The sequence below is a fragment of the Acanthochromis polyacanthus genome, chromosome 11, assembly GCF_021347895.1.
Source record: "Acanthochromis polyacanthus isolate Apoly-LR-REF ecotype Palm Island chromosome 11, KAUST_Apoly_ChrSc, whole genome shotgun sequence".
NCBI lineage: Eukaryota > Metazoa > Chordata > Actinopteri > Pomacentridae > Acanthochromis > Acanthochromis polyacanthus.
In genome coordinates this window covers 17,888,813-17,915,178 of record NC_067123.1, presented here as the reverse complement: position 1 = coordinate 17,915,178, position 26,366 = coordinate 17,888,813, and the positions used below count along the sequence as shown (strand labels likewise).

At 42.5% G+C, this 26,366-nt stretch overlaps 1 protein-coding gene across 1 annotated transcript; it reads right to left on the bottom strand.

Annotated features, from left to right (window-relative positions):
• Nucleotides 1-14,753: 14,753 nt before the first annotated feature.
• On the bottom strand, nucleotides 14,754-23,821 carry nr1d2b (nuclear receptor subfamily 1, group D, member 2b). Its single transcript, XM_022191888.2, has 8 exons — nucleotides 23,356-23,821; nucleotides 20,612-20,824; nucleotides 19,895-19,983; nucleotides 19,095-19,239; nucleotides 17,952-18,664; nucleotides 17,570-17,755; nucleotides 17,263-17,473; nucleotides 14,754-16,285 (listed from the first exon to the last, which is right to left on the bottom strand). The coding sequence occupies exons 1-8, from the start codon at nucleotides 23,372-23,374 to the stop codon at nucleotides 16,089-16,091; spliced, it is 1,773 nt and encodes a 590-aa protein (XP_022047580.1). The 5' UTR covers nucleotides 23,375-23,821; the 3' UTR covers nucleotides 14,754-16,088.
• Between the last annotated feature and the right edge of the window lie 2,545 nt (nucleotides 23,822-26,366).

Here is a 26,366-nt window from a genome sequence, read left to right as displayed (position 1 = left end):
AAAGGCTTTTGGCTTGAAGTCAGAGTCGTACGCACACCACCTGAGGATTCGGGAGAGATTTTCCAAGTTACAAATTTGCATAACTCTATTCCACGAATTCAAGAGAGATTCATACATAGGGTCATTTGCAGAGCTGGTATTAGTTTGCAGTTTTTTGTCAGCTAATAATGCCATAATTGGTATGTCCTTTGTAACAGTTTCTTAAACATCTTTCCATCCTACCGAATAAGTGGGTGAACATAATCCGATTAAAGGTCTCATTTGTGCAGCATAATAATATTCCAGAAGGCAGGGAAGGCCTATCCCCCCTTTCTCTTTTGTTAATTGCATTGTCTGATATTTTATCCTTGCTCTTTTATTTTGCCAAATATATTTTGTCAGTAGTTTGTTCCACTCATCAAAATGTTTTTGGACTATCTGAATTGGGAGACATTGAAAAAGGTAAAGGAAACGAGGGAGGATACTCATTCTGATTGAGTCCACCCAAGAATGTAGACCCAAAAAAGGGACATTATTCCATCTTTGTAAATCTGATCTTATTTTTGAAATTAGAGGCCCGTAATTGGCCTGAAACATTTCAGATGGATCCTTTGTCAGGACAGTTACCAAATATTTAATGCTATGGGCATTTCATTTCCATTTGTGTGCACTTTTAATGTGTGTAGGTGGATTGTAATTAAGCTTTAATACCTGAGTTTTGGTAATATTGAACTTATAGCCTGAAAAAGAGCCATATTCATCCAGCATTTTCATTCATTTGGGAAGCGACTGAGTGGGGTCCGTCAGGAATATTAATATGCCATCAGCAAACAGAGCTAATCTTTGCTCCCCTGATTTTAAAGTAACACCTTTAATTTCTGTACTCTGCCTCATCCATTGAGCTAAGGGCTCAATAAATAAAGAAAAAAGTAAAGCTGATGCTCCACAGCCTTGGCAGGTTCCTCTTTCTAAAGAAATTGATTTGGATAGCCAAATGCAGCCAATACTTTGTATAGAAATTCCCACAGTCTCACACATTTCATCAGGTCGTTAACATGAACTGTCTCTCAGATGATTCATCCGTCTGATGTCTTCTGTTTCCTCTCTAGCTGGACGTTCTGAAGAGGATCCGAGGACTTGACCTCCTCCACATTGTCAGGTTCCTTGATGACTTTGACTGCAAAGGGCAAACTTGTCTAGTTTTTGAAACGCTGGACAAGAGCCTTCACAAGCTGTTGAGGGAGAGACGTGGAGAACCTCTGTCACTTGGAGAAATCAGACCCATTACACAGCAGGTACGTGGATTTGATGATTCCATCACCAAACAATGTCTACTGATTTACAGAACATATCAAGCCAACATATAACCAACATCTGAACAAGCAGATTCAATCTTTGTTTCTTCTTCTGGTCCTGCAGCTGCTCTCAGCTCTCTGCACTCTGAAGACCGCTGGCATCGTTCACAGAAACATCAACCCACATACTGTGATGCTGATGAAACAGGAAGACCAGCAGAACTTCAGAGTGAAACTTACTAGTTTCAACTCAGCCATCCCAGTTGGTGAAGTGAAGAGCAGCTCCGTCAAGCAGCTTGTTGGATACAGGTAGGTTGGAAGATCTGTCTTCCAGCATCATGTACTGCTGCTCTTCTTTGACTCATCTGATCTGATGTCACCAAAAATCATGAACTTGTAAAACTGAGCAGGAAGTCACTGCAATCACTGACTGTTGTCTTCCTTCTTCAGGTGTCCTGATGTTCTTGTGGGTCTACCCATCTCTGAGGCAGTGGATATGTGGTCAGTGGGTGCTGTTCTGTCCACCTTGTTCCTCGGCAGCCCGCTGTTCCCTCAGAGGTGTCAGTATCACCTGGTATGTCCTCCAGTGTTCTAGGATTTAAAAGCACAGCTTCATGTTGGAAGTCAAATAGATGCAGGAGTGCCTTTTATGCTGATGTAGCTGATATTCTCTGTTTAGATGAAGATTTTGGTGGAGACTCTGGCTAACCCAGAGAATGAGCTTCTGAGTGAAGGCCCCAACAACCAGCTCTACTTCAAGTCCACGGAGCACACATGGACACTGAAGGTATGGAAGCCTGTCCTGCACAGAGTTCTTTGACATTTAGCCAAAACCAATGAAGTTGTTTTTCTGCTTTTAACATATCAAATACATTCTCTTGTTGATTGTCTGAACATGGAAATGCTGATTTCTAACATGTGTGCTGTTTTGAACAAGCATTAAATCTTTTTTTCCAAATGCAGCTGGATCCAGATGTGGACAGTTATGAGATCAAACTGTTCGCAAGCCTCCTAAAGAAGATGCTGCATCTGAATCCAGAGAGCCGAATTTCACCAAGTGAGGCTCTGCAACACCCGTTTCTGTTCTACAGCAAGGAGGACAACAGCTCTCAGTAAGTGACGGCTGGATGGAAGCTGGATGCTTTTTTTGATGGAATGTTCCACTAGTTGATGGATTAGTTGAATATTTTATTCATTTCTTTGTTGTGGTTCTTCTTTCAGTGACATGGTCTCAGCTCCCTCCGAGGCTGCGGCCTCCTCTTCAGGTGACACCGTTTCACCTCCTGATGAGGGTTCAGAGAGCTCTGCCTCAGATGAAGCTGCTTTTTTGGCCGACGCTGCCACCTCCTCTACGGGTGACACTGTTTCAGCTCCTAGTGAGCCTTCAGAGAGCTCTACTTCAGATGCAGCTGCTGTCGTGGCCGACGCTGCCGCCTCCTCTTCGGGTGACACCTTTTCACCTCCTGATGAGCCTTCAGAGAGCTCTGCCATACTGGACACAGAGACAACTTGTGCAGAAGAACATCCAGCAGAGTCTCCAGAAGCAGATCTTAATGAGTCTGCGGTCTCCTCTGCTTCACCCATCACCGTTCAGACTGACCTGAATGACGCTGTTTCAACTGATCAAGGTCCAGCAGAAACTCCCACTACTGCTGAACTGAATGGTGAAGTGGTGGCTGAAGCTCCTGACACCAGAAAGGCTCCGAGGAGGCCTCTGAAAAGAGTCAGGAGATTTTTTGGCAGAGTCTTCAGATCTCTGTGCAGTTGTTGCTCTGTACAAGTTACAGAGTAACTCACTTTTATTGTTTATTATTTCATTTATTTCTTTAATTTTTTCAGCTTATTGTTTTCTGTTTCTGTTTATTTCGTGTTTATTTTTCCATTTAGTCATTATTATTTCTTTTATTGTTAACCATTTTGTTTATTGTTTTCTGTTTCATTTCTTTTTCATTATTTCATTTCTTGTTTGTTATTTCATTTATTATTTTCTGTTTCATTTATTCTTCATTCTTTCATTTTTTGTTTGTTATTTCATTCATTTTTTACTATTTCATTTTCCTTTCATTTATTCATTTACTTCCTTGCAAAATAAACAGAAACAGCAGCTGAATGAAATGTCCTCAGTGGTCTGACTGTCAGCTGGAAAAGCAGTGAGACTTTCAGCAGGGATCACAGCTGTAGAAGGAGCAGCAGTGGTATGAACCACAGAAATGGCAGTGGAGTTGTAGTTTCAGCAGCAGTTTAAGAAAACAGATTGTATTTAGAATTTTGTTTAAAGAAGCTTGATTCATTCATCTTTGACACCAGGTTATAAATATCTTCAAATTAATGAGAGAAAAAGTAAAATATATTCAACTTAGTAACCTTTAATGGAATAAATAATGACTGAACTCTGTTTTTATAAGACATGGTTCCACTTATCAGCCTTCAGCCCTCAATAACTTGAAATCCTGAATCTAAGTTGAAGTTTAAAACTCAATAATGAAAGCAAATACATGTAACTTCGTATACCCTCACACAACCACACTGCTGTGCTTGTTTTGACTGACAGAAAACGACTTTATGTGAAACTTTGCATCATGAAATACTACAGACACTTTACAACTTCACAAACTATCAACAGACAAGTGCCTTGAAAATAAATCTTAGTAAAACAGAAAATAAATAACTGTTTAATAATTAAATCAGTTCAAACGACTAAATGAAAAAGAAAACCCATCTTCACTTTGGTAGCCCTGGTAAAAAAGAAAATATTTTGTGTTCATTGTTGTTTTTTTTGCAGAAATATTAATTGCCTCACCACAATAATCTTAATATCACATCCACTCTTACTTGTTTTAATGACTACATAAATTATTCTGCTCATGATTTTCATTTCATCTCATGTTCAAGCACTTTACACAAGATGTTGAAGTGTAAACTAAGTAACAAATCAAAGCCAGAGTCTATGACTTGACTGTGTTCAGATCTTTAAAAAATAAAAATAAAAAATCACCAACAGAAGTCAGCATTCGGATGGCAGAAGGATTTATTTATCAACAAAAAATCCAGGAGTAATTCTTAGTAGTTCCTCTTGAGATTCAGGTTACAGATGAATGTCTTTACATTTTTCGTGACAGTTTGCTGGTTGTGGGCTTTCAGCGATGTCGAGGGAGGATGAGGAGGCAGACACAGAGACACTCTGGAGACTCAGATGGCTTAGGTTGAGAGTAAGGTTTACTGATATCAGGAGAAGTGAGACAAAGCAGCACATTCATGTGAGCATTGCCAGCATCGATTGTGAGGACTCTTCTTTGGTCTTTGGTTATATATTGGGTTGGGAGAAATGTCAGAGTTACATTACAACCTAACATGGGGACAACTAGTCTTCTCAGGCATGTCAGATGAGACAATATCTAATCTTGACCAGGTAAGGGAGTCCAGACATATTGTCTTTCTACAGCAGTTGTCTTTGAATCTATCTTCTTCTTAGCATATGTCTTTCTCATGGCCATATTAAAAGGAGAGAAGGCCTGAAGGTGCTCACAACCTGAGTTCAGGAGAAGTAAATTAGAACAGGGTTTGCTTGAAGTGCCTGATAGGATTCCGCTGGAAATTTCTACTGAAGATATACCCAAAGTAAATTGAATGCTGCTCTTGAACTGTTTGGAGTACATGCATGGTTCTGGTCTCATTTGAAAGCTGACAACCTGAATTTTCACCCAGTGCAGTCAGAATTACTCTAAGTGCTACTGGCAAAGAGTATTTTATGTTGGAACACACTGAATTAGGATGAATTTGTTTTCCGCCTAAATTATTTCCCACAATAGGACAACAGCCTGAGGTCTTACCTAGTTCAGGTCAAAATTTCATAGCAATACTACAAGAAATGAGTGTTTCACACATGTTTTTGTAGGGCTATGCCCAGGTGTTGCCCATTTGGCACACCCTGGCACAGCCTTGGCACAATGGTATATTTTCGTTTTTCAGTCCGTCTGGACATTATTTTCACTCCAAAAACTCAAAAACAACTCAAAAAAATCCTCAAAAACAACTACAGTGGGGAGCACTAACACAGACACACAGACGCACGTGGAGCGCAGAGCAGCGCAGCAGAGGTGTCTGTCTTCACACTGCTCTGCTGAAAGCGCCTGTGTCTTCTTTATGTCCATCTTTATATACAGTCTATGGGAGGACCCACCTGGGGAAAGACTGGAGTTAAAGAAAAATAATAATAATAATTTTAACAAATAAAATAAAGGGGCTGTACAATAAGATGAATAAAATGAACAGTTCAAGTCATAAAAATACATAATGGATGAGTAATGATAAGAACATAAGAAAGGAATGAAAAGATAATTGAAAGCCTGATTAAAAAGGTGCGTTTTTAACCTTCCTTTAAAAACATCAAGAGTCTCTGCAGTCCTGAGGTTCTCCGGCAGGCTGTTCCAGAGGCGGGGGCCATAGTGGTTAAATGCCGCCTCGCCGTGGGTTTTTGTTCTGGCTTGTGGTATGGACAAAAGGCCGCTGCCAGAGGACCTCAGGATCCGCGAGGGTTGATATGGTAAAAGAAGATCAGACGAATAAGAAGGCGCAAGGCCTTTAAGACATTTAAAAACTAGTAAAAGAACCTTAAAATCGATCCTGAAACGGACAGGGAGCCAATGCAGTGACTTTAAAACTGGTTTAATGTGTTCCCGCCCTCTGGTCCTTGTCAGCACGCGTGCGGCTGAGTTTTGTAATAACTGTAGATTAAAAGTACTCTTTTTGGGAAGACCAGAGAGCAGGGCATTACAATAGTCTAAACGAGAAGAGATAAAAGCATGCATTAGCACCTCCATGCTGGCCTGAGAGAGAAACGGGCGGACTCTGGCCATGTTCTTGAGATGGTAAAAACCTGTTTTTGTTATCTGTTTAATATGTGGGATGAAGCTCAGCTCAGAGTCAAAAATCACGACCAGGTTTTTTACAAATTCTGCTGGTTTAAAATCTTGTAATTTTGGTAAAAGTTTCTCTCTCTGACCTTCAGGACCTATAACTAAAACGTCAGTTTTGTCCTGCTTGAGCTGCAAGAAGTTCACTGCCATCCATGACTTAATGTCTAAAATACACTTTAAAAGGGTTTCTATCGGCCCTATGTCATCAGGAGACATGGCAATGTACAACTGTGTATCATCAGCGTAGCTATGGAAACTGATGCCGTGTGTCCTGATGCCATCCCCAAGAGGAAGCATATAAAGATTAAAAAGCATTGGTCCTAAAATTAACCCTTGGGGAACCCCACACCTAATTTCATGGGTTCCTGAGGAACATGTATCCATACTTACATAAAAACATCGGTCTGTGAGGTAAGAAGTGAACCAGTTAAAAACATTACCAGAGGCCAACCAGGTGTCTGAGTCTGTTTAATAAAATAAGATGGTCTACTATATCAAAAGCGGCGCTTAGATCCAGTAGAACCAACACTGTTAGTTTTATGTTATCCAAGTTCCACCTGTGTCAGAGAGAAACTCCGCTAAGAACTCTCATGTAACATAAGAAGATCTTCACCAGACCAGAAAACACACGGAGTGCAAGCTACAAAGGACTGTTCCCATACATGGTTTATTTTATACACAAGCAGGTGTGGGTACATGGCTGCATAAGATAAGAAGTAGCTCAAGTTACACAAACATTTGAGGAGCTGAGAGAGAGGAAAAGTACTAGGGTGTGGAAGCTAGGAGAGCGAGAGGTGTGTGCGGGTATTTTATAAAAATTATCATGTAAAAACACTACGTACAGACAGTTAATGCCCTAGGGCTTGATTATGATAAATGTATTTACAAGTTCAACTCTAACAACCTGATGTCATTTAAAATCTTTAAAAGTGCTGTCTCTGTACTGTGGTTCATCCTAAAACCAGACAGATTTTTTTCTAAAATGTTAATTCTCGTAAAAAGTCATTGACTTGGTTAAAAACCATTTTTTCTAAAATTTTACTTAAAAACGGTAAGCTGGATACAGGACGGTAGTTATTAAAAACATTGGGGTCTAAATCGCTCTTCTTCAGGAGGGGCTTCACCATCGCCGTTTTAAAGGCAGTGGGGAAGACACCCGTCTGAAGAGAGCAGTTCACTATGTTTAAAAACTGTTCCTCAAAGAATCCATAAAATGATTTTAGAAGTGGTATGGGAATTGGATCTAAAAGGGAGGTTGTTGGGTTTACTTGGGAGAAAACTCAACCAAGTGTCCTTGCATCAACCAGGGCAAAACTCTCCAGTGTTTCCTCAGGCAAGGACAGCAGATCAGGTGTGTTAACAGATAAGACTTGTTGGGATAAAAGGCTGGATCTGATGCCCTTGATTTTGGTTCTGAAGTGGTCTGCAAAGTTCTCACAAAGAACATCTGTTGGTGCCTTAAAAGCCTTATTAAAATGAGTGCCTATTAAAACATTAAAAGTGGAGAAGAGGAACCGGGGGTTGTTTTTATGCTCTGTAATGAGCTGTGCGAAATAAGATGTTCTTGCCTGTTTCACTGTTTTATTGTATGTTTTGAGTTGTTGATGTAGCATTTAATAATATACTGTTAATTTTGATTTCCTCCATCTCCTCTCAGCACTCCTGCAGTTTCATTTTAATTGATTGATTTTATCATTTTTTCTCCACGGCGGTATAGGTTTCTTTGTGATTGTTTTTGTTAAAAGTGGAGCCACTGAGTCCAGGGTTGACTTCAGTCTGTTGTTAAGTGCTCACGTGTCACAGCCGTTTGGACAGATTTGGAAAGTTTGATAAGCTGCTTTTAGTTTAAATTCAATCTTTTGTTCATCAGTACATCTATAAGGAGGAATAAAGAAGAAATTAGATTCAATCTCACAAATCAATAAATCCACTTTTGTAAAACATATAAATGCCATTTTCGGACACGTGATAGAGGAGATACTTTCAATAGCTTTGGTAAACCTGTAAACACCAAATACATCTCAGAAATATGAATTTTGAAGATGTTCTTTGTTCCTCCAGCAGTCGTAAACTTTATGTCCCCGGAGGCAGGCAGAGATGTCTCTTGAGAGGGAGCATTCCTGAGAGAGGAGGGGGTTTTAGCATGAAAGTTCATTATACAAAACATTCATAGCATAAAAGTGAAAGTCATTGTCTTTCAAAAAGGTCCTTCCAGGTGTTTTAATGTTCAGCAGGGAGCTCCATCCTTCTGAGAATGAAAACACACAGAAATACATGTGTATCCCCATGTCTCCAGTAATGGGGGTTGGTCAGTCTTCCTGTAGGGAGAGAAGCTTCTCTTCTCAGGAATTCCTATGAAGGTATTTCAGGTGCAAAATGTTTGAGCACCTGTAACATCAAATTTGTAGTTGTGTACATTGTATCATGTGTATCAGCAAATCTGATTTCCCACACTCTATGAGTTGTGTACTTGTAAAATAATTTCTTGTATGTGTCGATTTTTTTCTTCCCACAAATACAACACAAAAATACACATTCACAAAATCGTAATTCCAGGTGCACAAATCACATTTACAGGTGCACAAATCATATTTACAGGTGCACAAATCATATTTACAGGTGCACAAATCATATTCACAGGTGCACAAATCATATTTACAGATGCACAAATCCTTCTCTTCAAGTCACATATTTTAACACTGACACGCTCACATTTTGCACCTATTGTTGCAGCACACTAAGTGCAAAACATACTTGTGCACCTGTATTGTATGAAATGAAGTTGAGGTGAGAATTTGAATATGTGCAAATCTGAATGTGAACTTGTGCAATAAGTATGTGAAATAATTTACAATGTTTCCAGGTTTATCTGACAAAATAAAAGCCATGATTTGTTTTATGGAAAAATTACATGATTTCAAAAATGTGACTGAAAATGTAAATCAAACTTTAATAAGCATTCACTAGCTGTACACAGCATATTTAAAAAGAAATTATGCTAATAAATTAAGTAGGCCTGGGCGATATGACGATAGATATCGTCTGGACGATAGAAAATGTCTGTCGTTTTATGTGAAGATCCTATCGTTTATATCGCAGTGTTGCAAAACACGCTTTACGGCAGTATTTTACATCACCGACGTGCCTTACGGCAAGCCCAGGCACGCGGCCAGTGTTGCCAACTTAGCGACCTTCTCGCTAAATCTAGCGACTTTCCAAAGCGTCCTAGCGACTTTTTTGTCAAAAGCGACTAGCGACTTTTTCTGCCGTTTTGGAGACACTGACAGGAAAACTCGGATCATTCTGCAGTTACTGTTTTCAACGAGCAGCAGGTGCTGCTGTGAGCTCCAGTCCGTCCCAAAGCACAGGCTGTCAGTCCAGTAACCCCGCAGCAGTCCCAGTGTCTGATTAGAGGACACATCACGCCACGGCCAGACGGCAGATCAATCGCGCATGCGCAAAGTCACTACAGATCTCATCCAGACTTACGGAGCGGGATATAAATGAAAATGTTTCTTCACTGTCATACTAAAATAAACCACAGCATTTATCCTCTAGTACAAAAACATATTTTGGGTGTTTTATAATCACTTTTTGGTCTCTTCCACAAAGTTATTCCTCTCTCCTACAACACTGATTACAATTACATGCAAACTGGGAAATATGCAAATCAGGCAATGACGTCATTTAGCGACTTTTGGGACAGCCAATAGCAACTTTCCTTACTGAGGAGTTGGCAACACTTCACGCGGCTAAAACATAAACAGCTATGGAGGAAGACAGTGGACTTGACTCAGAAGAACAAGATGACGAACAACCAGCTCAAACCGACGAGCTTGTACCTAAAAGAGGGGGAACTTCTGTCATATGGCAGTGGTTTGGATTTAAAAAGACCGACAAGGATCAGACTACCGTACTTTGTAAGGTATGCCGCTGCCCGGTCCCAACAACAGACTCGAACACGAGTAACTGTTTTTGTCACCTGAAAAATATGCTATATCGTGATGTATATCGTATCGGGATATAAAATAAGCTATATCGGGATATAAAATTTTGGTCATATCGCCCAGCCCTAAAATTAAGGACAAAGAACCAAATTAGTCAACATACTGGAGTTTTGTATTTTGTATTTTTCCTTTCTGGGTTTCCTGAAACGTATTATTCTATCCTATGGATATGGTCTATTCTACGCCGAGACTCATTTATTCGAGGAACTTTTTACTCGCTCTGAGAGCAAAGTCTCGCATCAGTGTGGTTCCCTGCTTACCTGTGGACGTAAGGAAGCCGTACCGGGGCTGCAGAGCCAGCGCTATGCTAAAAGCTAAGCGGCTAGTGTGGAAGGACGGCCCAGTCCGTCTCCACTCATGTTGTGTATTGGATCAGGTGGTGTAGTTTTCAGTTGCTCCCAGTCATTGAATGCAGCTGGGAGCAATCATCCAATCGCATCTTGATTACTGGGCGGTGCTATAGTGCATTATATCTGTGAGAGGGCTGCACATTTTCCACATGCGTCCTCTACCTGGAGATGGGGTGTTCACTCAGCCGCACGGTTTGCCGTGGCAGTCTCGAGATGCTGGCGGAGTATTTTTATACCTACCTGTCAGAATTTGGCTGGTACCTTGTCCGAAGGCTGGGAGCCGGGTGTGTGTGGCCTCGGAGCTGGGCATAACCTATGCATCGCGTTGGATTTTTGAGTGATCATGTGGGTTCTCTGTGGCTGTTTCCCCCGATGCCTGAGGAGCTGCAGTTTTATTGATGAGCCGCTCTACGTCTGAAGCAAGCTGCTGCTGTTCTGTCTCCGTGTTCATTGCAGCAAGTCCGCTGCTCTTCGGGAATTGCTGCATCGGTCTTTTTATGGTGTTTTAAGGACAATCCTGGTGTGTGTGTGCCCATCGCCTGGCACACCCATTGTTATTGTTTGTAAAAATTATTAGCATTAGAATTACCTCTCCCTCCCTCTTCAGTCAGACATTCCGGTCTGGTAAGCCCTCAGCCCTGAGTTCCGTATATAGATGTTCGGTGGCTGCATCCTGGACGTCCTAACAGATTACCTCTATTTGGCCACTTATTATTGAGCTATCTCGTGGCACCGCCACTAAGGTTTTTATATTGAAACATTGTCATTTTAACAGACAGAATATATTGTAAATTCCATTTTTGTGTATATTTGCGTCACGTCTGTCTCTCGTGTCATACATACCTGTGTGACCTTTCCCTGTATTGGAGTGGTGGTTCCCTCTAATCGGATTTCCTGGGGGTGAAATTCCCCCAGGTGGCATTGTCAGCCATTTGGTAATCAGCCAAAGTACATTAACCTTCATAGCATTGCCACACTAGCAAAGAAGTGGAGATTCAAGCCTCTGGTGCCTTCAATGATGATGGGAAACGTCAACTCACTACCAAATAAGATCGATGAATTGGCTGCGCTGACAGAGAACCTAAAGACCTTCAGGGAGTGCAGTTTACTGTGTTTTACTGAGATGTGGCTTACAGATAGCATACCAGATGCTAACGTGGAGCTACCGGACTTCAGCACAGTCAGAGCGGACAGAGACACTAGAGCCTGTGGGAAGCACAAAGGAGGAGGACTCGCACTGTATGTGAACAAACGGTGGTGCAATCCTGGGCATGTGAACATTAAAATCTCCACCTGCTGCAGGGATATTGAACTCATGGCTGTGAGCTTACGTCCCTACTACCTGCCCAGGGAGTTCAGCCATGCCATTGTACTCATTGTTTACATTCCCCCGCGAGCCGAAGCGGAGGCTGCGTGTGATGTCATCCACAGCGCTGTGGCTAAACTCCAAACACAGCATCCTGAGGCTCTTGTGCTAATCTCTGGAGACTTTAACCATGTCACCTTGGACAATATACTGCCTGCTTTTCACCAGTATGTGGACTGTAACACCAGGGGGAAGAGGACTTTAGACCTGATGTATGCAAACGTGAAGAATGCATACAGAGTCACCCCCTTGCCTGCACTGTGGAAAGCAGACCACAATCTGGTCCTGCTCAAACCTCACTACACACCAAGAGTGAGGAAACTACCTACAACCACACGCTCATTCAGGAAGTGGTCTCCTGAAGCCGAGCAGGCCCTGAAAGACTGCTTCGAGACCACGGACTGGGAAATACTGCAGGGTTCTCACAGCATGGAGGAGATGGTTGACTGCACCACGGGCTATATTAACTTCTGTATGGACACTGTGGTTCCAGGCGAAGGAGCAGTACAGAAGGAAAGTAGAAGAAAGGATGAAGACCAACAACATGAGGGAGGTGTGGGAGGGGATGAAGACCATCACTGGCTGCAGCTCCAAGAGAGGTGCCCCCACTGAGGGGGGTGTGGAAAGGGCAAACCAGCTAAACCACTTCTTCAACAAGTTTGACCACCCCAACCCATCCACACCTCTGAACACACCACCCCTCCCCCCATAACACCTCCCATGACAATCACAGCAGCTCAGGTCTGCGGAGAGCTGAAGAGGCTGCGCCCCAACAAAGCTGCAGCACCTGATGGAATATCCTCGAGACTACTGAAGGCCTGCGCGAGGGAGCTGGGACACCCCCTCCAACGCATATTCAATCTGAGCATGGGACAGGGGTGAGTTCCCCAGCTGTGGAAGACATCCTGCATCATTCCAGTCCAAAGAAACCACATCCTGGTGAGCTAAACGACTTCAGGCCAGTCGCCCTGACGTCGCATGTGATCAAGACCATGGAACGGTTGCTGCTACACCACCTGAGGCCACAGACCCACCACGCCCTGGACCCTCTGCAGTTTGCTTACCGGGAGAAGACCGGAGTGGAGGATGCTATCATCTTTCTGCTCCACCGATCTCTCTCTCTCACCTGGATAGAGGCAGTGGTGCTGTGAGGATTACATTTTTGGACTTCTCCAGTGCCTTTAACACAATCCAGCCACTGCTCCTCAGGGACAAACTGACTGAGATGGGAGTTGAAACACACCTGGTGGCGTGGATTACTGACTACCTGACCAACAGACCTCAGTACGTCAAGCTGGGGGACAGCAGGTCTGACACTTTGGCCAGCAGCACAGGAGCACCACAGGGAACTGTACTCTCTCCGGTCCTGTTCACCCTGTACACGTCCGACTTCCAGTCCGACACGGAGCTCTGCCATGTGCAGAAGTTCGCAGATGACACAGCCATTGTAGGGTGTATCAGGAGTGGACAAGAGGATGAGTACAGAAAACTGATCCAGGACTTCATCACATGGTGCGACTCCAACCACCTGCTACTCAACACCACCAAGACCAGGGAGATGGTGGTGGACTTTAGGAGACCCAGGCTGCATCCAGAACCGGTCATGATCAAAGGGGACCGTGTGGAGGTGGTCCACACCTACAAATACCTGGGAGTGCAGCTGGATGACAAGTGTAGGAAGGGACAGATCCGCATGTACTTCCTCAGAAGGCTGGCGTCCTTCAACATCTGCAAGAAGCTACTACAGATCTTCTATCAGTCTGGAGTAGCAAGCTCCCTCATGTACGCCGTAGTGTGTTGGGGGAGCAGCTTGAAAAAGAAAGATGCTGCCCGCCTGGACAAACTGGTGAGGAAGGCTGGCTCTGTTGTTGGCACAGAGCAGGACAGTCTAACATCAGTGGCAGAGCGACGGACATTGAACAGGCTCCTGTCCATTATAGACAATCCAAGCCATCCTCTCCACAGCAGCATCTCCAGACAGAGGAGCAGCTTTAGTGATAGACTGCTTTCATTGTCCTGCTCCACAGACAGACTGAAGAGATCGTTCCTCCCCCATGCCATCCGGCTCTTCAACACCAACCAGGGAGGGCGATAAAATGGACAAAACAACACAACAAAAACTCTGGACTCACTACACACTAACACCACGCGCACACACATCTACACGCTGGACTCTGTGAAAACAGACTGCTGTAGACTGTAACACACTGTGATTTTGCACAACTGCACTACTGCACTGTTGAACTGCCAGGTGTTTATATTTTTATTATAGTCTTATATGTAACTTGCATGTTTTATGTTTTTTACCTTTCATGCTGCTGGAACTGTGAATTTCTCTTTGGAGATTAATAAAGTATCTACCTACCTACCTACCTATCTACTGATTCACATCTATGGTCCTACCTACTGATTCATATCTGTGCACACTAGTCTGGTCCGATGCAGTCTCGATGATGATGTTTCATGAGTACGTGAGAACGCAAGTACGGACAGTTATGTACTGAAAAACGGTCATAGTCTTCTTACCTCAAAGGTACAAAGCTGCTCGTCTTCTCCTCCGGCATCAGGAAACGTCTTCAAAGTTTCTTCAAATCCAAACGAAATACAATCAAAAGATCAAATTAACGTCATTGGTTCATTCAGGTGCAGTCGGACAACGAAGTTGCGTTCAGGAGCATCGGAAATCGGAGTATCAGTAAATTTCCAACGAAAATTTTTGGGGGGCACATGGGGGGCACCGATATTTTGGATGTCTTTAAGATTACAAAAGACAAACTTTGCTTCCATATACCAATTATACAAAATCAACCATCATGTGAAAAAAATAACTTCACAACCACTTTACTGCATTTATAAAATTTATTTATATAGATATATTCATCTATACTGTTATGTATGATAGTATGTATATATTTATATAGAAATCTATGCATACTGCAATCCTTTCACAGAGGAGAACAGAACCACATGTCAGCAATGTTAACATGACAGAAGCTCTGGATATTAAAGGCCAGACATTCTGGATTCATCAACAGAACAAAACGATGGCATCGCGAAAAATATCTGAACACCAGCAACTCAGCTGTCACCTCGACTCAGCTTATTTCTTTAATTTACAATCACTTCAGTGATATTACAATCATATGTTATGTGGAATAGTCCTATCTATTGTATTTAACTACACTCAGCTAAAGTCTGTACAGTTTTGTAAAATAGAAATGAAATTCGTTTCAAGCAGGTTGGAGTTGCTGGTGACTCCGAGACGTTTTCTGTGCCACCCGGAGTCCTGGGACAAATACGACAGCGGACGCTGGGATCCCAGGAATATCTGAAGAGATGGGAAACTGCCATGTCCAACATGTTAAAAAGCAAGTCCAGGATTTTACTGGTTCAGTCTCCATTTCTGCTCATCTGTTTGTTGAAATCTGACACAAATACATTTGATTTGTCACAATGCCCAAATAATTTAGAAAAAAATGACCCGCAACTGACAAAAACAGCATAGCATGTACACAACTGCATGAATAGCATGAAGTAAGACTTCCTCCCAAATTCATTCAAATTAAAACATTCTAATTTCTCTGGTGGCCAAAGTCAAACATGACTCTTTGTCTATTTGTCACTGTCCATCTGCTTCATTTTGCTTTTAAAGAGGACTTCACCTCATCATTCAGTGTCCGTGTTTTTTTTTTTTTTTAGGTTTAACCTCTACCACATGAGCGCAGCAACAAATAATCAAATTAATGTGTGCTGCTGAAACAAGTTTGGACTCCTCGCTATACAGCTCAAATCACAAAGCAGTCACATATTGCACTATGAATGCAAAAATACCTGTCTACACTATACAGAAAAGTGCATCTAACATTTGTACAGCTGCTACACACAAACACAAGAAACATATACATCAATCAGTGTGTCTGTATGTATGCAATACCATCACACAGGCTGTCACACCCTACAGTACAGTACAAGAACATTTTATGGTCTTTTTTCCCCATTTATATGTCAAGTTCAGTTCCTAGACAGGAGGAGCAGAACCCAAAGCCTCATGGGAGAATCATGGAGGTGCAGGTGTGGTTGAGTGGAAGGTGAGGCGGAGCTGGTGGTCTGGGTGGCCTCCAGGGAACCTTTTTTAGTTTATGTCAGGGTGTGGAGGTCAAGTACTGGAGGAAACTTCAGGAATGGACCTTGAAGGCCAGCAGCTGCTCGGAGTGCATGTTGTTGAGCGAGCGCAGGTCGGGCAGTTTGAGCAGCAGCTTGGTGAAGATTGCCGACTCGTTCGGGTGGTTCTTGGTAATGAGGCTTCGCAATGCACGGATCAGCGTCTCCTGCAGGGCCTCCACGGAGTTCACATTCTCGATGCCGGAACGATCTAGAAGGGAGAGGGGTGGACGGCATTGGTTAAGGTTTGTTTAATGAGCAAAATAAAGTTTGGAACAAGCAACCCAATAAAAATAAAAACTCAAGACATATTGCAGAATTCAGGTTGCGCTAACATATAAACTATAATACATCCACTAACTGTGGTTCCCAACATGAGGGTTGTGGCCCTCCAAAACGTCTGATGCATCATCTGTTCTGTAACATTTATTAAGAATTTTAAAAAATAACTTTATCTGGCGATATGTGTGGCCTTAAAACTAACAAGCATCCTTTACTGAACATCGTAAGAATCTGTACATATGCACGACAAGTATCACACAGAACTTAATAATAAATATTTGCAAATTGGAAAATCTTGCTTACACCTTCAGGGACAGTTCTTCTAGAAAAATAAAATGATACAAAATAGAAACGCAAAAAGACCAGTGTAATAAAACACAGATGAAACTGTGTTATATAAGACCTGTGCTGGTGGAGTATTATGAGCCCTGGTTTGGTTTGAATCAACCCGGATCGACTTGAATAATGTGTATACAGTTTTTGAATTGCTATGAAATCTGATAACAGAATGTCATAAAATATTGCCAAGTGTTTCTAAATATTAGGATATTTGTCAAGATACACAGCAAATGACTCAAAATGATGGTTGAGAGCTTAAAGCATTAACCGTGTGTGTGTATATACATTATATTATATAATGTATATATACATATATAATGTATACATAATTTATATATATGTGAATGATGATGCCTCCAGAGTGGAGCCTAAATGTCTTGGTCACCCCCTAGTGGCTGTCTGCAATATACGCCTGCCCCCTCCACACTGATGGACCTTGATCCAACACTGAAATCCCCTGGCGTCACCAGTAGGAAGTGGTGACGCATTTTACAATTCTCCTACTCTATATAGAGTGCACTGATAAAACCGAATGGAAAAAAATAGCGTAACAACTTAACAGCACACCTGCAGAGACCAGCACCACAGCAGTGAAAAGGCTCATCTCCTCCTCGCTGAGTCCCAGGTTGCTGAGCTTCTCGCTGAAGTCAAACATGGAGTTCAGGAGGTCCCCGGCCCCCATAGCCCTCAGAGTGTCCACGCTGTACTTCTTACCTCCCAGAAAAGTGACAGTACGGTCCTTCACATCGAACAGTGAAGCAAAGCGAACCACCAACACCTGCAGACACGAGAACGTCTCTGCGGTTATATTCTGAGCTTTCAGTACAACCTGACAAACATCTGGTGTGTGTTGAAATAAATGAACAGATTGTACCTCAAAGGTGCCAGCCTTCAGCAGGCTGACCTGATCATGCTGAGACAGGTCTCTGAAACCTGGGATCTTCTTAGCAAATTCCACCACCTCCCTGACAGCAGGGGTGAAGCTGTGGGAGAACTCCTCCCACACCTCATGTCCAGACTTCTGAGGATCCACATGAGGGGATGTGTTCATTGGACAAACCTGGATGAACATCAGTCACAGTTCAGAGTCAGTTTGGTCAACATCAATGCATCAACTTTGAACTTCTCTCCAACATTTGTTAACATTCATTAAAAAAAAATATTTGCATTTGTGTTTGAAAAGCCATCTTTTTGCTTTTGTGAGGCACACTGAACTAGTCTTGCACCTCCTAGTCTCTACACTCTGTTCATCTTACCAGATGCATTCTGTTGCCTCCCCTCCAGAGGGAGGCACTGTAGGATCCGTTGGCTGGGCCTTCTGTAGGCGGAGCTCTGAAAGCTCCATGAGTGTAGGCTGGACAGTGGCTAGTAGCAGCGCTCCTGGACAGTCTGAAGGGGCAGTGGTTCAGGGTGTTCTCCTGCACCTGAGGACCCAGGCTGGAGGAGGGTTGGTGGTCTGTCATGGTGACCAGGTTGTTGTGGTGGTTCCAGGCGTCCTGGCGCTCCTCTTGCTGGTGGCTGCTTGTGGTGTTTTTGGCAGAACCACTATTTAGGGGGCCGGTGGACGCCGAGGGCTCAGCCGCCAGGCTGCTCTGCTCTTGGTTATACATGAAGGTCTCCTGGTGGGCCCTGGTCACCGAACCGATCACCTCCTCCTCGCCACTGTCTGACGCACTGGGCGAGGCTGAGCTGGGGCTGGTGTCCATGGAGACAGCAGGCTCAGGATCAGAACTGGAGTCTGACTGGTTGGAGCATGGTGAGGAGGAAGGAGAGCAGGAGGGGGCGGGGCCAGCGTCCTCAGAGGTAGGTTCGGTGGCGCTGGCCGGCAGCGGTTTGGCGATGGGCAGCGTCTGGCTGCTGTGGAGCTGGCTTTGAAGCTGGCTGTTGTTCATCATGTTGTTCATGGCACTTTGCATCTCCAGCAGCATGCGCTGCTTCTCCCGCTTGGGGATTCGGCCAAAACGCACAGCTGAAAAGCAAGGAGAGAATCATTTTAGTAGGATTCACCTTTGTTTTGCAATAATGAGGTGAGGATGAACTTTTTGGGATTTTTTTTGCAATAGTACTTGTTACTTATGTATTTCAGAATATTATTGCGTAATTATTTCTTTTAAACACTTTGGGTCTTCATACTTCTTGTGTTGTAGAGGTGCAATGCCAGCTGTATTCTTAACATTTTCAGTTTTCTGATTAAACTTTAAAATGCCCTATCATCTGCTTTCCTGCATTAAAACAGCTCATATTCGGAAAAACTTGACTTTATCTGAATAGAATAGAATAGAATAGAATAGAATAGAATAGAATAGAATAGAATAGAATTTGCCCCAGTATTATGTCTGAAGTAAATTCATGCTGTATGAAAGACTGGGTGGAGCTCAGCAATGACTGCAGGTACTCACAGTCTCTGGACATCCCCACCATCAGGCATTTCTTGAAGCGGCACTGCTGGCAGCGGTTCCTGTTGATCCTCATGATGGGACAGCTCTCGTTCTTAAGGCACTTCTTATACTGGATGTTCTGCTGGATGCTCCTCCTGAAGAAACCCTGCATCCACACAGACAAGCAGCAGAGTGGTAAGACACATGACTGTGTTTGTTTTGTATCACAGCAAATAGATCATGACACTACAGCAACCCAGAGGAGACTGAATCAATCCCACTCATTGATACCAAAGCACTTGGACTGTATTGGATTTGAAGCAGAAAAAAATAGTTGCTTAACAAATCAATGACGAGGACTCTGAACAAAACGTAATCTGAAGTCACCTTCAGCACCTTCATGATGTTTTATAGACCCAATAGTCAATGATAGATTTAAATCTAACTCTTACGTAGTAACACATTGACCATATGAGTCATATCAGCCTGAAACCTGTGTGTGTGTGTGTGTGTGTGTGTGTGTGTGTGTGTGTTCCCCCTCTAAGGAGTACTGTAGTGTGTCTGACTCCGTGTGCTGCTCCCCACAGTTAACTAGGCCACACAGCAAAATGAAGTATGAGGGGCAGCTGATATAAATATGGGGAGAGTGAACTAGTTTCCCTGAATCTCTGGTTGGAGCTGTGCAGATAGTTATGCCTGCAGTGACCCACTTCAACTGCAGCTTTAAGTGACTGCAACGCCCATCGCTATGTTGCATCGAGAATCATTCTCCCCCAATGTCCTGTAAGTGTGTGTGTGTCGCTCCAGAAAGCCACCCTTACCTTGCAGCCCTCGCAGGCATGGACTCCATAGTGGAAACCGGAGGCCACATCACCACACACCTTACACAGCAGTACCAGGCCGTTGATTTCTGAATGATGGAAAAACACAGTCTTAAAGTTCATCTGAAAGGGAATCGCATCAGTGATTCTGCATATTAATTGCAAAAATCTGCATTAGTACAGCATTCTACAAAGCGCACCAGACTGCACAAAACAGCTTAGTGAGCGTAGATTTAAAATGAAATAAAGCTAATGTGAATTTATTACACAGCCAGTGTGAGATGAGGTACATCACATGACAAGATTAACATGTGATACAGATACACATACCTGTAGTTTCAAACTGTGTTTCACATGTGCTGAATTCACACAAGTACTTTAAAAACTTTGTGTGTGGTTTGCATGATCTATTCTAAGGTGTTTTTTTAAGGTGAATCAAGCTACATTTATTTTCTCTGCTTCTCAACAACCCTGGTTTCACTTTTGTTTTTGGAACACTAAGAAATCAACTTCAAAGAAATACAGAGAGTCGTGACAGTGTTGAGATCAGTATACGGATTCAGAAATTATCTTCATTGTGCACTGAAAATAGCTGAACACAGCAATTCTAATGAAAACGTGTTTGCCAATCTGCATTTTCACATGCATGAAAAGTTAAGAAAGAACACTGCACAGATTGATACAAGCAACTTCTGCAAACAGGAGCGTCCGTCTTACTTGTGATGCCACACTTTGCCGAGGATGAGGAGCGCCCGCTCTTCTGAGTCCCTGGAAGGTTCCGGCTGCCGGTGAGCGTGGGGTCAGCTGACTGGCTGGGTGAGGAGCCGCGGGGCGGTGAGGACGACTGGTAGCTGCCATTAGATGAGTCGCTGTGGCAAGACTCTGGGCTGGATGCGGAGCTGGATGAGCTAATGTAGGCTATTACGCCTCCTGGTGTGAAAACGGCAGAGAGGAGAAGAAATGGGCTGTTATGACAGGGCCTGCAGCAACCGGTTAACACTGCAGAGCTCAGTGCTGGAAAAGACCAGGTGGGTGATATTCAATATGGTTCTTATCACCAAACACTGATTCTCTCTGCAAGTATTATGTGTGTAATCAGAGCCTGGTATCAGAGACATACACCTCTATTTTCATACTATTAGACCCATCAATGAGCCACCATGAACACACCCAGTGTAGTTTCTTTAGACTTATTTAAGAATCAAATGTGCAGCTGCAGTTACTGACTTGTTAATTCATTTTTGATTATTCTGTATATGATTAATGGATACGCAATTAACTGTCTCGTCTTCATGTGAAAATGTGAAATATTTGCAGGCCGTCGCTTCGTAATTGTGAGAATTTGCCTTTTCTTGTTAGCATGCATGACAGCCAGTAAGATATTTTTGTGTTCTGGACTGATTTGCTGCTTTTTTGCTGCTTTGAGGAGTTAGCATTTAAGCTAGAAAGAAAACTAACACCAGCCTTATCCCTTCTTTTCACATAACTGTATTTTCATTCTCAACCAGTCCATCTAACACTCTGTCCAACACTGCGGTGTCTCCATCAGGTTTCTGTAGGTGGCGCTCTTCTCCTCGTCTGTTCAGCCATCACTGCTCATGATTTCTCCCTGTTGTTTCCTCTCCCTTCAATGAAACGTAACTCTGCTCTGTCACCAGCTCCAGGGACGCTCCCTGCATGGAACCAACCAGCTTAACATAAAGAGGGCAGATCAAAATACGACAACAGCTTCCTCAACCAGTAGGAGTCGAGCAGACAGGCTGCTGCTGCCACTGATTACCGCTTCAACTCCCTTCCTCCTCCGCCATAGGCTGACCTGATTTCTTCCTTTGCCATTCTCAATGATTAGGTAACAGGCATTACATAATGTCAGCTTCACAAGGGTGTGTGTCGTGGGTTGTCTGGTCCGTCCCTGCGCCCATTCACACATATAAGCTTCATACAAATGAATTTAGTTTCAAATCAGATTCTAAAAGGTGATTTCAAAAAGACTCTGCATGTCATATTTATTTTTTAAACAAGTAACTCTCCATACACAGCAGCACTGACATAACAGCATGCTGACAAGACAGCAGCGAGTAGTTTTCACTGCAAATGTCACATGTATCGAAAATGTGCCTGAGTCATCAGGTCTGACCCAGTTAAAAACCTACTTCAACCAGCTGGTTCAGATAATATGCACATCTGCAATAAACTGTGCATAAATCTTCAACAATACGGTATCAGAAAGGCATCATAGGCTCATTTTTAAAATATCAAATATCATAAATGCATGTTAAATAAAATGGAGCATTAGAGAATCATACCAGAGTCAAGGTGAGGCGGAACAAGACAGTGCAACTCCTAAATACATTGTTGCATTAAAACTGTATACTTATTTTATAATATTTCAGTCATTCTTAACAAAGCCAACGAATCAAAATGTAACATTTATTAACCACCAACTGTTTTATGTGTAACTATTAAACATCAAAAAAGCAAAGTTACACAATATAACATTGTAATAAGTGAGTATCGATTTTATAGTTTAAAAACACTGGAAATCTGAATCCTAAAAAAATCGTGCTGTATTGCCCCATGGGAAATATTAATATCTGTCCAGTGCCAGTCAATAGGACAGGTGTTGTTTTCCGTACTTTGAGGAAATTAAGACAAATGCCTCCACCCATTTGATTTTGGGAAGTGCAGTTTATAAATTATTAATAAGTATTATGAGCGTTAATTTTAGTCTTGTGTGCAACAATCCGTACTAGAATTTCTTAATGATCACTGATATACTGAAACCATTCATTCTAATGATATTAACATAAAAACACATGGTTCATACAAACAAATAAAGGCCAATTCAAGGACTGTTTTTCAGTCCCAGTTCTTCAATAACACATCACAATAGACAAAAGCACGGAGAATCCCATGGGTCCTCAACGCACCATCGCTGTAAAGGCTTTTTTCAACACGCCCCCACGTGGAGCTGGCATGTTTCTTCCCCGGGAAAACTGGGTCACCTCGGGCCGCTGCGAGCTGCCTCACGTGTACCGGCAATGAGACTCCACACATCAGGCTGGGCGGAATTATGCAATGGCTACGTCACGGCGCCGCTCGGCCAATGAGCGGAGACGCACAGGGAGCGTAAACACAGGTGCACATGGCTAGGCTGACGGTCCATGTGAGAAGAGAGACTGCAGTGCTGCTGAAGCCAACTACTTGGGTAATAACAACAGCCCACTGGCACTCCTAACCCACTTTAATGTGAACACAGCAGCACAGGCTAAAACCTTTAACAATTTAAAGTGCGTCGCCGCAACGTTAACACGACGTTAAATAGGAAATATGAACCCGACCCCGTTATGCTACTCATTTAAACAATGTAGTTTCAATGAAACTAGCGGCAGACGATGTTATAGCCACTGCAACAAGCTGCACTCCGTCGTCATTTAAAGCAGGTTTAAAGCTTCACTCACCAGCTTTTGTCGACTCCATGTCCTGTGTCTTTGGGGGTTTTCCTCCTCCTGCTACCTCAGTGCTGAAGCCGTTTTTTCTGTTTTAGTGTTCAGCAACTGAAAAGTCGCTGAGGGTTCCCGGTTGAGAAACTAGCTGCTCAACATTTAAATAAACGACTCGTAAGACCGTAAAGAAGCTACGGGCCGGCTGTCAGAGCCAGTCCAGATGAGATTTAATTTAACAGCGAGAGGAAAAAATCTCATATCAAACCGAAGCAGCAAGTTTTCCGAGAGCGGCTTCAACGACGACGAAATGACAGTTTTTCTTCCTGGACGGGCGGTGTTGGCTTTCGTCTGCCCGGAGAGAGAGCTGATTTCAGGTGACCCGAGTTTCAGCCAGAATCAGGCTCCCTCACTCGCTGGGAATTCAGACAAATCGCCTGACACAGGAGCTCTGAGCTGTGGACGACTGGTTTTGCAGTGACTGTTTCGAGTAGCGATCAGTGTGCAACCATCGTGACCCACTTCCTCGGCTCCTCCCTCCTCCGAGCCTGCTGGGTCAATGTAACCCCACTGACATACTTTCACCAGTCAAAGTGAAACAAAAGACATCTCTCAAAACACATCCTGTGTCCAAAAAAGACAAGCACGTTGCAAGACAGGTGTCATTATTACAGCACAGTCACAGTCCTGAATCCCAAACTAGTTTTGGACTCTTAATTAAACGTAAGCAGAGCGCTGAAATATTTGGCAGTCACTTTCGAAAGTTCCAAAAGTTGGAAAGCAGGACCTTTCTACTCATTCAAGAGGATTTTCTTAATGATCACTATCTTCTGCACTGTGAAGCAAACCTGAAAACATCCAAACTGTGAAACAACTCACATGGAATGACATAGTAAAAGAAAAATTGCAAATAAACCTGGGTGATCGCTTGCTACTTTCCATTCTGTTCGTCCATGCCACAACAGAGTTCAGAATATATGTTGCTTTTTAGTTATTTGGGACCCAACATTGAGTTCTGTAACAGATTTTTTGGCAGAATTTTGAGAATTTCTTGTGTTTTCAGACCAGGGATTTTTTTTTTTATTTATTTCACCTTCAAAAGAATGTAAGGCTTCAATATCTCCAGAAATTATTGATCAGGACACAGACAAAATTGTTTCCAGCAGGTCCCAGTGATTGAATGGCACTAGCAGAGGCTGAGTCCATGATTACTGTCCCTTTAAAATGGTCATAAACTGCAAAAAAAATCAAGCTTTAGTGGTTTTAGGGCCCTACAAAATTCCTACAAGTGTATATATTTTGGATGTGTCTAATTTCAGTATCTGGTCAACATTTCACCAACTTTTAAAGCATCTAATATCAATAGAATTTGATGTGTGGCAGAAATGGCAAATCAAAGTTTTTTAAAATTTTTTTGCATGCGTAAATAGTAACGTGGACTCATTCGAAGGGCCACAAACACTTGTGTACATAGGGGTTTATGCATGGTCATTGTATGTGCAAAGTTTCAGACTGGTTCCATGGTGTATTATTGTTGGAATGAAACAACATATGAGGCTTATTTTGCTCTGCAGAATGTCCCCATACATCTACGGTACTTGAAATAAAGACTGAACAGTGGATCTGATCATTCTACACGCATACGAAAAATCTCATGTTAATTGAAACTTATGACAAGTGCTATAGCAACAAGAGATCAGACTCCTCATTCCTCAGTGGATTCACGTTTCACTTATTGGCAAAAAGGAACTTCTCAAAAGCCGCTTTGCGTCTGTGTTGCTCTTGTGTTCAGTTTGTATTGTCTTTTTTTCCCCTCATTGTAGTTGAAGCTGCAGGGAGACAGAATATGTACTACTGGTACCAACACTTAACATCAAACAGAGACAACTTGACCCGAAAGTCTTGAAGGAGTTCCCACATATGCTGCAGACTTCTTGACTGCTTTGCCTTTATTGTGCTTTTCCAGACCATGTCCAATGGGTTTAGATCATGTGGCTGTGGAGGGCAAATCATTTGAGACAGAAGTGATCTCTGGGTGATCTCCAGTGACAGGCGGTTAAATTGGAATTCTTCTTATGAATGATCCAACTCTGTGACCCTGAGAGGACAGCCATAAAAGCCACTGTGTGTTAGTTTTTAAATTGTGGAATGTAAATGTATTCATTTATTCATTACTACGCTGAATTAAAGAAATTATGTTTATTTTTTACTCAGTAGTTTTTCAATTATTTTTAAGAGGAACATAACTGCTGGCTGGATTATTATTATTATGTTCTATTATTGTATTATTTTACCAGGTAAGATCAGTTAAGAACAATTTCTCATTTACAATGATGACCTGGCAAGAGGCCCCAGCTGAAAGAAAGGTAACAAATGAACAAGTGCATATGCAAAAAAATTACACGCAAGTGTTTAAACAGAGATTTAAAATGCCCTAAAATAATGCTAGAAATTTGGTGAAAATTTTCAGCATGTGCAGTGGTCAACAAGGGTCTGCTGCAGCTGTTGCTTAAAAATGGAAGGTGATGGAAGTGATGGCATTTTCAGAGATTTTTGGAGGGAATTCCAATCGATCACTTTAAAAAGGTTCTGCTACAAACTGGTTGTGTTTAAATGTTATTTCTAGGAGACAGGCTTTGTTAATGGCATCTAAAGAATCTGGGTGCAGCTTCCAGTCAGCCTTTTGTAATTAATGGGAAGAAGGTCTGTCAGCAGATCATCATACTTAATTATTAGTAAGGTAGTAGCTTATTATTTTCAGTTTTGTGTGCCGAACATACCAGTATTATTGTAGAACAAGGGCATAAAGTTACAATCATATGATGGTAACAGACATTTTAAGCTTTAGTTGTGCTGAAAACAGCTGCCAGATCAGTGGAAATTTAAAATATTTGGGGTTTAAATTACAAGTTCTGTTTGGTGTCACATACATATATACACATTTCCAGTCACAAAATTTAAAACAGCCCAATTTTTTCATTTTTTTAATTGGAAATGATGCATGTTAATGTCTCGTTGCACTCTGACAT

What these genes read in the sequence shown, in the direction of transcription:
- nr1d2b (XM_022191888.2), bottom strand. An exon ending in GGCAAAGTGTGGCATCACAA is followed by an intron (nt 19,984 to 20,611) that starts GTAAGACGGACG and finishes TCCATCATTCAG; the next exon opens with AAATCAACGGCCTGGTACTG. An exon ending in GGTGGGGATGTCCAGAGACT is followed by an intron (nt 18,665 to 19,094) that starts GTGAGTACCTGC and finishes CTTGCTTTTCAG; the next exon opens with CTGTGCGTTTTGGCCGAATC.